We start from the raw sequence: 13672 nt of genomic DNA on the forward strand, positions 1-13672 counted from the left end.
TGAAGTTAGTAGGAGACCAATCTTAACAAGAGCAAAACCATATTTAAAACATTCTCTTTGGACCTGGATCATCAGTAGGCCTCTCAGTGATTAGAGTTTATATTATTCATTTATATAGTTTTGCATTGGTCTTCTACCACAGCGGATACCCGGTAATTTAACTAATTGGCTCAGGAATGCGACAAAAACATTATAGTTTTTTTGGGTGAATTATTCCTTTAAACACTTAAATGCTCTAAGGGCGCGCTCCCACCAAGAGTTGGCTGGCCGCTGTTAAACGCAGGTTGTGCGCGGCCACAGTTTTTTGCAGCCAGCGGATTCTAAAAAACGGGAGTGTCGCGCCTGTCACTCACTTTCAGGAGCCTCCCAGTAGCCTGCACCGCCTGTGCCTGCTGCCTTGAGCACCATGTTGCTTCCTGAGTCTTGAGACGGTCCGCCTTCGACTCACCCGATTGGACAGAGGGAGAAAATCAGCGCCTGCCTCCAGCAGTTTTATGCTTAGTCGCGGAGAGCAGATAAACGCAAGGTCTGCGCGACTAGCGGAAAAATCTGCTCTTGCGTGAATCAACGCATTTGCATTGACAATGCATTGGCAGATTCTGCAAACAGCGGCCAGCCAACTCTTGGTGGGAGCGCGCCCTAAGTGTTAAATACATACATAATAATGTATGTAGTGTTAAATACATAGTTGACCGGAGCACCCCAGGGCTCTGTAATAGGTCCGCCAGTATTTCCCTCCCTACACCGAATCTCTTTGCTGAAAATAGCTCATAGGTTCAATTCAAGCGGTTAAAATAAGATGCCGATGGCGATGTTTTGTTTGTTTGTTTGTTTGTTTTGTTTATGTTGTTACTTATTCCATCCTTTTTGTGGCAGCGTAACAAATCATATATCGTTTTGGCACGAATGTCGGTACAGAAACCCGCAAATAATGTGCCAAGTTGCCAAAAAACACATGTTTTTCACAATGTTATTGTGTTATATCAGTTATATCAACTGAAAAAGTGACACATTGTGACTTTAGTAAGCCTTGAAGCCCTTCATGTCTCTATCTGAGAACAAATTCAGTCATATCATAGATTTACAAAACAACGGATAAATAAAACATTGGCCACCGGCATCGGGTGAAAGTCGTTTTTTTTCTTCTTCGATTTTCGCTGATCAATCGATTGACTGTTCGACTGCGTGGCTGGTTCAAACGGCTGGACTTTTGACCGGCTGTTTCTCTTTGTTGAGTGTTGCCTGGCGGAAGGGCGGCCGTTTCTCACGTACAGGCGTCTGGAATCGAACCTACACACCAGTGGTTCTCAAAGTGCGGTCCAGGGACCCTCAGGAGGTCCTTGGAGTCCTTGGATCGTAAGGGTAAGGGTCCATTTGGACCCTTACAGGTCTGTAACTCTGAGAGTGTACAAATGGAACCAAATGGACCTTTAAAAAAAGAAACTTTTAGAACCATTGGTAAAGACAATAAGGACTAAATAATAATTTATTCAACCTGAATGCGAACCCTGCATGGAATTATGATGTAATATTTGACCCGTTAATTATGATGTTATTATGATCATGTAATATTTGACCCAAAGACAATCCGAGGAGGAGAGATAATAAGGGACACATGCATGCACCTTTGAGACGCACAAAACGCACACACACGCGCGCACACACACACACACACACACACACACACACACACACACACACACACACACACACACACACACACACACACACACACACACACAAGTATACGTGACTATCCTACCGCATAGAGTCAATGCCTTCATAATGAACTGAAACCAGTGGATCAAACCTGTAAATTTATATCACATGTTCAATAATCACTTTTAAAGTGCTTGATGTATTCATTTATTTATGTTTAATAAGTATTAAATTGCTCTTCTAATCGTTGCTATTGAGTGTTCGTTCAGTAACATGAGTCTCCATGTCTCTCCAGGTCTTTAGTGAACAGATTTTTTTTTCCCCCAGGCAGGGATACCAATTGTTATCCAATCAAGAGAGAGATAACTCACATAGGATACAGATTAAACAAGTTCAATTTGAAATGATGACACAAAGAAGCAGTGGTGGAAAGTAACTAAGGACATTTACTCAAGCACTGTACTTAAGTAAAATAAAATATATATTTTCTTTTTACTTTACTGGAGTATTTCCAGTTTTCAGTACGTTTACTTCTACTCCACTACATCTCAGAGGCAAATACTTTTACTCCGCTACAATTATTTGAAAACTTTAGTTACTAGTTACTTGCAGATATAAATCATTATATTATAAAACATACATTAACCACTTCAGCCCTATTTTATACCTAGGCTATTTGAAAATAGACGATCTACAAGCTCACAACACGTCGCGATGCAACGCGTTGTGAGCTTGTAGATCTGCTATTTTCAAACATTGTAGTACTTTTACTTTTGGTACTTTAAGTACATTTTGATACCAATACTTTTGTGCTTTTACTTAAGTACATTTTGAATTCCAGACTTTTACTTGTAACAGAGTACTTCTACATTGCAGTATTGATACTTTTACTTAAGTAGAACATTACTTAAGAAATGAGCAGACATAATTGCAACTGGATCACTGTCAAATCTACGCTGATACATGGGTACTCTCTCCTGATTGGCTGAAATCGATAACGCCATCTGAACATATGCAGTCCCCTGTTCCTGAACAAACGCTCTATAGCAAAGATTATCACAATATAGAGCTTTAACTTTTTAACAATGTTGTTTGTTTTGTTTGAAGCACCTTTAAGCCTCACTGGCTATAGTGTTTAAAACTGTTAAAAAGTCTGTATAAATAATATAGAATAATATACTGTGTATATGTCGTTGCTGTCAGGCGGAAACCTGTCCAGAACTGTTACTTTTCAAAAGAAAATGGATCCAATTACAGTTATTGTTTAGTCTCGTGTTAATACTTTTCATTGGTTCACTTCATAAAAACGCACACACACAATTAAAGCAGCACTATGTAGTTTGGAGTATCAGTGGCCACGTTGGACACAATCTTTGACTTCATTACCCAAGAGTCTGCAAGCATGTCCGGCGAGGACACACAGTGATTGGCCAGTCTTCTCTTTGCCCCAAGTGCCCCAAGTTCTCCCACACAACTATCCTTCTCCGTTCTCTACACTGGCTCCCCGTAGCGGCTCGCATCCAGTTTAAGACCCTGCTGCTAGCCTATAGGGCAGTGAAAGGAACATCTCCTTCTTACCTCCAGGCTATGGTCGATGCTTACACCCCTGCCCGACCACTTCGGTCTGCCGCCTCGGGGCGACTGGTTGCCTCGTCGCTCAGTGGTCCTTCTGGACGATCTACACGGTTACAGCTTTTTTCTATTCTGGCCCCACAGTGGTGGAATGAACTCCCCACTGATGTCAGGACAGCAGAGTCACTGGCCATCTTTCGCCGCAGTCTGAAAACCCACCTCTTCAGGAAACACTAGCCTTCCTCTTCGCTTTGCCTACTTGTTGTCAATTAGTTGTACGAGCTCTTGTCTTATTGGTTCTTGTTTATTCGATACTTATTTGTTTTAGCTCTTGCTCATTTGATTTTCCTATTTGTCTCATCTGTTTAAGAAAGTAGGTAGCTGATATATTGCACTTTTACCTTAGTGCTAGGTATACTCGCCCTAACCCTAACCCTTAGTTGCTTGTTTTAGAAGAGAATGCACTTAAGACTTCTGGTGATTAGTAGTTTTCTTGCCTACCTATGTTGAATGCACTTATTGTAACTCGCTTTGGATAAAAGTGTCTGCTAAATGACAGTAATGTAATGACTGGCAGTTCTGCCTGGGTGCCTTGGCAAATGCCAGGATGAAACTCATTGTCTCCCCTATACATAGTAATACAGTCAAGCCCCTAGCAGGGACCCCCCTGAGTCTATACGTTTATGGAAGGATGATTGTTATTGCTTAAACATGTAACTTTATCATTTTGTGGGACATAATATACTATATAGTTGTTAAAAAGTTACATAATGCTGCTTTAACCACTTTAATTTTAAGTTTGCAATGTTTCAAAAATAGCAAAAAATATATATTTTTCTGCTATTTTTGTGACGCTGTAGTACGACGAAGTAGGACATTCATTTACCTAAAAAATACATTTAAAAAAAGAAATTGAAATATGGAGTTATAAGGTTTCTGCCTGACAGCAACGATATACTGTATGTATAAAAGATAATAGAATATATTACTGTATATATATATATATGTATTATGTATGTTTCATCCGTAGTATTCAAGACCAGGCAGCTTTTCACACACAGAGCGAATTTGTATTAGAGGAGGGGTCCCTAACATTTTTCATGTCAAGGACCCCCACATTAATAGGTGTTTGTACACGGACCCCCCCCCCCCCTCCCCCATCTGAACATATGTTGTGTCAGGGACCCCCACACAAGATTTGTGTTGTTCAAATGTTCCAAAAATATTCTGTTTTTTTGGGGGGGAGCACAAGCTTGTAGATCGTCAATTTTCAAATAGTGGGTGAACTGATTTTGATATTATATGAACTCATTTAAAGCTGCACTATGTAACTTTCCTCTTCTACCCCGGATTTGAACCCGGTTTCCTGCGCAAGTGCTGACATTTTTTACCATTGAGCTAGTAGAGCCTGCCTGCTTGCTCAGGGGATAAATTGAATCTTGATTGAGCATCAGGTAAAAATTTGTGTCAGATCGTGTCAAAGGACAATGACCTTTGACACGATCTAAATGTCTCAGTTTGAAGAGCAGGGAGACAAAATACAACAACCTCAATTGTATACGTATATTGTATTAACATACTCTAGCAAAAAAAAGTTAAATAGTGCCGCTCTAATACATAAATGGCTTTTAAAATAATAAAGCAAAGAATTTGCCGATCTACAAGCGCGTACGTATACATATTTTCACCAACAAATCTTGGAACATTTTAGCTATTTTTTTTTTTTAGAATTTTTATTTCAAAGTTTGAATGGGAGTTAAAATGATCAATCCATCAATCAATCAATCAATCAATCAATCAATCAATCAATCAATCAATCAATCAATCAATCAATGTATCAGATCTGTCCATCTATCGATCTATCATTTCCATTTTCCTCTACTTTCCAAGCCAACTGAGGGGGTCTGTGAAATTGTAACATTTTGTTGAGAATTGCTGATGTAAATAAAGCATAGAGTGGATTAGAGATGTTTGAATCAAGGATGTTATTTTCAGCATTAATTTTGTCGACTAAAACTGTTACGAAAAGGTTGTTCGTCGACTACCTTTTTTCATCAGAGAGTGTTGGGCGGGAGGAGTAGGACAAAGGCACTACGTCCTCCCGATGGGGGCTCCTCACTGGCAGGGGAGTCAGTAGGATACAACAGCAGTGACAGAGAGAGAGAGAGGAATTCTTTGGCATAATGATTAAATTGGGAAAAAAGGGGTAAAAAAGAAATGGCAGATCGACAAGCTCACAATGTGTCGTGTTGTGAGCTTTCAGATCTGCTGTATTAACTTTTTTAGCGCATCAACAGTGTTCAATGAATATAGGGCTTAAAGGAGCACTTCACCCATTTTCAACCTTATCATATAATTGTTCCTCACTGATGCTCATTATAAGATGACACCATTTATGTGTCTCATTGGTGGACTGTGGACAGATCAGAAACCTGCCTACCAGTGACATCATCAATGGGGAATCCAAGCTGATGGAAATGGCAGGCGTTCCATTCCTGTAAAGTTAGCATAATATAATAATATAGTCATTGTTTTCACATTAATACAAATTTAAATTAAAATGTGAAATCTTGTTTAAAAAAAAAGAAAAACCTGCCTAATGATGTTGTCACTGGTAGGCAGGTTTCTGACCTGTCCACAGCCCTCCTATGAGAGACAGACCTAGTAGAAAATGTTTTACCATGAACATTAGTGAGAAACAATTATATGAAGATAAGGTTGAAAATGGGTGAAGTCTTCCTTTTGTTAAAAGGTTGAAGCTCTATATTGTGATAGTAATCATTGGTTAAAATAAGTGTTAAATAGCTCTATATTCTGATAGTAATCATTGCTATAGTGTTTGTTCAGTAACAGGAGTCTCCCTGTCTCTCCAGCTCCTTATTAAACAGAAAATAAATGTTCAGGTAGGTGACAAAATTCAGCCAATCATGTTTTATAGTGTTCCAGTTCCAATGTTGTCTGCTCATTTCTTTGTGTCATCACTTCCAATTTCACTTGTTTAATCTGTATCGTGGCTGAGTTCTCTACCCAGGTAAAAATTGGTATCCTGACCTGAAAATGCATTTTCTGTTTAATTAAAGAGCTGGAAAGACATGGAGATTCCTGTTACTGAACAAACACTCTATAGCAATGATCACTATTAGGAATATAGAGCTATTTAACACCTATTTTAACAAAAGGAAATCTCTAACCCTACCTTTAAAGTTTGTTTTAACTCCATTCCTCTCCTCCACTTTTAATGTAAAACACATGTTTCGACCAGTTCAGGTCGTCACCAGGGCGAGAAGTAGTAGTAAATGCTCTTTTACAAGTAATAGTCCTGTATTAAAAAATCTTTATTGAGTCAAAGTACAACAGTAATGGCATCAAAATATACTCACAGTGCCACAGTAAAAAAGTACTACAATTTCTTCCAATATGTAACGACGTCAAACAGAAAACGTTTTTGTACTGTCTTGTTGTTTTGAAAGAGGGAATCACGATTATGAAATGATTAAATTTTTGGCATTGAACATTGGAACACAAAGAAAACCATACATTTCTGTTGTAAGCTTGTAGATCGATTATAGGCGATTATGTAATGACTGTGACAGGCCGATCTAGCACACGTATCTGTTATGAAAGACAAACAGTATCAAGAGGGAAACAGGTCTTCAACAGGGGATCCGGGACCTCTATGGGGAGTTACTACAGGGGGGGCCACCACATCTTTAAGCCTGTAGATCGGCAGATCAAGTACAGAGCCAAAGGTCAAGTTTACACATTAGTATTGAGATAAGTGATAAGTGCTTAAACGTCTGAAAATACACATGAACATGAATCCAACATATGAATAGTAAACATAACGTGGAACAAACAAACAAATACACCTGAATTGACACAACACTGATGACAGACACACATATATCCCAACACTGTCTTATCACTACAACAAAAATCAGCCATTACGACGCCAAAATGCATTTCAGTCAACTAAATCAACTGTAGATTTGGACGACTAAGACGTTTCAGATTACTAAATTATGACTAAATCAAAATTTGCTGTCAGTATTAAAGGAGAAGTTCACCCAAAAAAAATAGCGCATGGAAGGAATACGTTATTCCAACCAGATTACTTTCCCCTCCATCAGGCGCCCCGGCTGACCAGGCGGAGGCAGTATAGAGACCAGGATTACTGCATGTTTTTGTGAGGGTACTTACCCTAGGAGACACGGGGAGAACATGCAAACTCCACACAGAGTGGCCCTTTCACCAACCCCACCTAGGGTATGGGCGCTGATGATACGGAGGAGAGAACACACCCCCAGCGCCCACAGCGTCCCTGGCTGGGAATCAAACCCAGGACCTTCTAGCTGTGAGGCGACAATTTTTTTTTTTTTATGAGCCAATAATTTGATTTGTGTATTTGGCGGTAGGAAACACAAAGAGTCTCCTTTGTGTCTCCTACTGGATACATTAGCCGGTAGGAGACGGTAATCAAATTATAGGCTTAGGAATGCGACAAAAACAAAAAAATGTCCATGAATTCAAGGCCTAATGGTGTGTGTAATTGATAGAAAATAGGTAATTTTTTGGGTGAACTACTCCTTTAACACTGCTACCAGATTTCGTCTATAACAGGGGTCTTCAACAGGGGGTCCGGGACCCCTAGGGGGTCCTCAGAGTTACTACACGGGGTTCCTCCAAATCCTTGTGTGATGTCTGAGGGGAACATTTTGCTAGCCTAGGCTGGCTCAGGGTAGAAGACATGCAGGGTTAAACAACAACCCAAAAATGGGATTAGTTCAAAATTGTAAATGCTAATTTGCCCGCAATGCCCTCAATACCCGCATATCTGACTAATTACCTAAAAAATCACACCCTGTGTGAAGTGGGCGGTGTCTTGCTAGCTAATCACAATACTGAATGGAGTCAACCAATCATGTACAAAAAATAAGTGAAGAAGTGATGGAAGAAACCATAACTTTAAAAAACCAAATTATGTTTTTTTTAAAGTTATGGTTTCTTATACAGGGCTATGCACATGTGTCATGTGACACTGGCCAATCACAGTCCTGAATAGACTGTGATTGGCCAATCACAGCGCAGGATTAGGTTTCACCGCCCAAAAATGGTGGCCAAAAGGGGAGGTAGTACCATTTTCCCGTTGGACAGACGACCGACTCCCCTTTTTGATTTCACCATCTGAGCCTTTCCATTCCATTTAACCCAGCCAGATGGTGTTGCAGTCCCAACAATCCCGCATCTCTGCTCGGCATCAATATGATAAGTGACAGTGACCCCTCTCTGCCCGTAAGGATGAGACCCTCCCAAGCGCTCCCTCCCAAGCACTGCGAGGCGTTGTGAGCTTGTATTTTCACGGATTGTGAGCTTGTATTTTCACAGATTGTGAGCTTGTATTTTCACAAGCACTCAGTGCCGCGCTACGAGCTTGTACATCTGATATTTTTGAATAGCCAAAGAAATCTAAAAATGACACACAGATACTTTCCTAGGTCCGGTCTCAAAAGGGTTAAAAGTACGAGTCCAGCTTCAGGTTGTTGCAGTGGAAAACAACCATATTGTCACTTGTGCTTCTCCTCCTCCCTGGAGACGCCGCCCTCTCTCTTGGTCAGCTCGTTAGCAGCGGTACTGATTACTGCAGACAGGTGTGTCCATGTGCTCTGCATGGATTCCATGGAGGAAGCCATTCTCTGCAGAGTCAACGTCTGCTCTCGATTCGGCGGAGGGGAGACGGACTGCACTTCCACCTGGTCAGCTGTCCTCTGGCTGTCGGACACTTCCACTGGACAAACAATACATGGTAAGACTGTATATTAAAGGTTTCATAACATTCAGATTTACAAAACGTTAAAAGTCTTCATCATGTGATGGAGTTAAAAATATATAAGTTTTGTGGACCAGATTGATATGATCTAGAACTATCGATCTAACCAGTGAAATTAAATATAGTGATGTCTTTTTGGGCCTGTACTTCAGTCTTTTAAACAAGCCTTTTGTAACTCTACTATACTTTCTCTACCAAGGCCATGTAGCTGGCTCCATATTTGCTATCTGGTGCCGGCTCCATATGTTCCCAATCAGTAAAACATGTCTTGGTCAACGCTTTATGATTAAATGTCAAATGACCTGTATCTGTGTAAGATGACCTGTATGACCGGGATATTGTCACTAATTTACTCTGTCAGCTGTCACCCTGTCACAGATAAACCTGCCACATGTCCTATGATATCGAAGGAATAACTTGTTTATGGAACCAAAAGTTGTACACAAGGACACTATAAGATGAACAACAACTTATTATGATGACACCCTGATGCCTGACAGCTCATCAGATATGATCTGACGTCTGAGGGTCTTAACCAATCGTTAGGATCCACCTTATATCTGATGTCCGGACTCCAACTTGTGTATAAATACTATTGCCTGTATTTGTAATATCAGAGAGATATTTTTGCTGTACGGTGCCTCGTGGATGGATTCTTTCTCTTAATACAATGTCAACCTTTTAATTTGAGAACCGGCCTGTGTCTGTCTTTCATTTCGTCTCATCCTTTTTACACTGGGTTTTCAGCTGTTTTAACTACAAATAGTTTAAATTAACATAGAGTAGGATTTACGACCCTTTATTAACTCTATTATCATGGTTCTTCCAACGTGTATTCAAATGTTTTAACTGAAAAACCACTCCAGTGAGCCATGGCAGGTATTTTCTCTCTGTGTTCTGAGGGCTTTTCAGCAGCAATGGAAACTATTTGCCTATGGGTGTCGCTGTTGAGGGATTTTGCCTGTCAATCATCGCCCCTGCTCCGCCCCCCCGAAGGAGAAGGATAGGGGAGGGGCGGGGAGGAGACGGGGCCAATCCCAGCCCTTTTTTTAGCCCAATTATTCAGAAAAACCCCAGACCACAGAAAATCCACTGAATGTTCAAAGTTCTGTTTTTTGGGGTGTAATTGAGGTCATAAAACAAAAAAGGACAAAGTGACCATGCCCATGTATGGACGAAACAGGTACAAAGCCTCATGTAAGCCCGACCCCCTTGGGTCTGGCAATAATGTCATGAAACCTTTAAAGAACGGCTTCACCCATGTTTCAACCTTATTTTTATATAATTTGTCCTCACTTATGCTCTTGATAAAATGGTGCCATTTTCTTTCTTCGAAGAAAAACCTGCCTACCAGTGACATCATCATCATCATCATATTCTTTTTCAAACGATTGTTTTATTTTATTTTGTATTAACTCTTTAACGTGAGAACAATGGCTTCCATTTCAGCATGCTAACTTTCCAGGAATAGAAAGCCTGCAGTTTCTATTAGCTTGGATTCCCCATCGATGATGTCACTGGTAGGCAGGCGAGACACAGAAATGGTGTCATCTTATAATGAGCATTAGCGAGGACCAATTATATGAAGATAGGTTGAAAATGGACATGTATAATGCATTTTAACATTCACTCATGTTTTTAATCATGTATGACAACTTATAACGAGGTTTATGAAGTATTATAAGTGCTGGTCATAATTAGTGTGGTTGCCATTATGCATTATGGAATGGAATAGCATTATTATTAATATTATTATTATTATTATTATTATTGTTTATATTTACTGACCTACCATTCGATGAAGATGCAACCAGCATTACATCAGTGTCCAACTCTGCTGTTGACGAGACTCCCAATAGTGACTCTCCTATTAGAACAATAGATTCATGTTAAAGGTAGGGTACGTGAAATGTTTTGATTGAAACAAAAAGTTTTTTGTTAAAAGGTTAAAGCACTATATTGTGATAGTAATCATTGCTTGTTCAGTAACAGTGTTAAATAGCTCTATATTGTGATAGTAATCATTGCTACAGAGTGTTGGTTCAGTAACAGTGTTAAATAGCTCTATATTGTGATAGTAATCATTGCTACAGAGTGTTGGTTCAGTAACAATAGAGACATATCTCCTATTAGAACAATAATTGAATGTAACAATAGAGATATCTCTCCTATTAGAACAATACATTAATGTTAAATCAATGAACACATGTTTTAGAACTAACCATGGTTAGTTCTAAAACATTCATGGTTCATTTCAGGGTTCTGTGCATCGATGTAGTCACAACATTAATGTTGAAATCGACTACCAATTCATACCGGTTAATGTTTATACACTGGTACGCAAGTTCAGATATCGGAATCATGAAGTGATAAATTGTGTCAGGAGATCTCTATAAATTAATTGATCACACTTGATATCACACACACACACACACACACACACACACGGCCGCCCGCACGCACACACACACATAACTCACCTGGCAGTTCAACCTGGCAGAGCCATGGCCATTGTTTACCTGAAACAATATGAAATATGATATTATATACTAGTGTATAACTCATAATAATGTATTAGATACTGTATACTTAAGTACAACTCATGCATTTACACACAGTCAAAAGCTGCTTGAATTACACGCACGCGCCCGCTCGTGCACACACACACACACACACACACAAAGTCGGACTGTAATTAGTGTGGAGATAATATCAATCATTGTGATCTTCACATTGTTATCATTATAGTGTGGAAGTTAGTGAGAATGAGACGAACAGACGGAGTATGGAGTCTCTGATCTTTACTTCCAAACAATTGCATCATGACACACAGGTAAATCACTTCCCTATATCCCTTCCTAATCTCCTCCCATTACCACCCCACCAATCCATTCTGAGGTGAGATACCTCCATCTAGTGTCCACCTATTATCACTCTTTGGTGTCCACCACACAGGCCCCCCCCGAACACTCAGAATTTACATTCAGTGCAACAATTCAGTGCAACAAATAAAACCCCCAAAACAGTACACCCAGTGTCTTTAGTCTTTTTTAGGAGGTCTGACCATGCGGCCATAGCGACTGTATTTCACAGCCACAGGGGAAAGGGAAGGGGTGGGGATAGGGGCAGGGGGACGTCCACGCCGCCGACGAAACCTCGCCGGTGGACAAACAGGGGTAACCACGGACGGAGGGCATGGGACAGGGGCAGCCTTGGGCGGCCGGCCGCGGCGTGGGGGCTGAGCCAGCTCCACCGGCTCGTCCGGGACCACATGAGCAGGCTTAAGGCGATCGATCGAAATCCACTCTTTCTTCCCCCCCATGTCCACCACAAAGTTCTTGGGGCCCGCCTCTAGGACGCGGAAGGGCCCGTCATAAGGGGCCTGCAGTGGAGAACGGTGGGCATCGTGTGACGGATGAACACGTAGCCGGCAGCCATCAGGTCCTTCGGAATGTAGGACTGGGGAAGGCAGTGGTGTGTGGGGACTGGGACAAAAGCTCTCGCCGCGTCCTGGAAAGCAGACCGGTGAGCCGTTATGGGCCAGGGGCCAGAGGAACCAGGGAGGAACTCCCCAGGAACCCTCAGCGGTTGACCGAAAACTAGCTCAGCTGAAGAGGACTGCAGGTCTTCTTTAGGGGCAGAACGCAGACCCAACAGGACCCACGGCAGACGGTCGATCCAGTTGCCGTCTGTGAGTGTGGCCCGGAGTGCAGCCTTCATGGAGCGATGGAAACGCTCACACATTGAGTGAACTGGGCTCCCCTGTCCGACGTGAGATCCACTGGCGTGCCGAACCGGGTCACCCAGCCGGAGATGAACGCCCTGGCCACTTCTGCAGCCGTTGTAGAGGACAGAGGAACCACCTCTGGCCACCTGGTGGTCCTGTCCACCATAGTGAGGAGGTGAGTGAAACCCTGGGACGGGGAAATGGTCCCACCAGGTCCACGTGGACATGGTCAAACCGCCTCTCTGGAATGCGAAACGGCTCCAGTGGGGCCTTAATGTGACGCTGTACCTTTGCACGCTGGCACGCCACACAAGAGGCAGCCCACCTTTTCACGTCCTTCCTAAGGCCCGGCCAGACGAACTTGGCCCCCACCAGCTTAACTGACGCCCTTACCCCGGGGTGTGAAAGGGCATGAATGGGCATACCCGGTGGCGCCAGTCAGTCGGAACCATGGGCCGGGGCTGGCCAGTGGAAACATCACAGAGTAGAGTGGCGCCGCTGTCGGGAAACGCCACATCCTCCAGCCGCAGTCCTGTCAGAGCCGTCCTGAACGCCTGAAGGCCTGAGTCGGTGAGCTGGTCAGTGGCCATAGCGGCATAGTCAATGCCCAGGTGCACGGGACTGATGTGCGCCCGGGAGAGGCAGTCGGCCACCTGGTTGTCTTTTCCGGCCACATGTTGAATGTCTGTTGTGAACTCAGATATGGCGGAAAGTTGGCGCTGCTGCCGACCCGACCATGGTTCTGTGGTTTTGGCCATGGCAAAGGTCAGGGGTTTGTGGTCCACAAATGCGGTGAAATCTCGGCCCTCCAGCAGGAACCTGAAGTGCCGTACAGCGAGGAAAAGGGCCAGCAGCTCCCTGTCAAACGTGCTGTATTTTCTCTCATT

General features: G+C 42.3%; 1 protein-coding gene across 3 annotated transcripts in view; it reads right to left on the reverse strand.

The window, feature by feature from the left end:
• The window catches only part of LOC308090414 (V-set domain-containing T-cell activation inhibitor 1-like), a 183593-nt gene that overhangs the window by 148616 nt on the left and 21305 nt on the right, over positions 1-13672 (reverse strand). The window contains exons 6-8 of one of the 3 annotated variants that reach the window (XR_013933619.1): positions 11539-11577; positions 10851-10925; positions 6769-9016 (exon numbers count right to left, since the gene is read on the reverse strand). Coding sequence is in view for 2 of the 3 variants with exons in the window: in XM_080435583.1 (XP_080291709.1) it covers positions 8796-9016; positions 10851-10925; positions 11539-11577 (335 nt within the window). In the remaining variant the exon portion in view is untranslated. Of the gene's footprint in view, positions 1-6548; positions 9017-10846; positions 10926-11538; positions 11578-13672 lie in introns of those variants that run through there. The other 2 variants (XM_080435583.1, XM_080435584.1) reach the window with 2 other exon arrangements.

Source organism: Gymnoscopelus braueri (assembly GCF_963280865.1).
Source record: "Gymnoscopelus braueri genome assembly, chromosome: 8".
NCBI lineage: Eukaryota > Metazoa > Chordata > Actinopteri > Myctophiformes > Myctophidae > Gymnoscopelus > Gymnoscopelus braueri.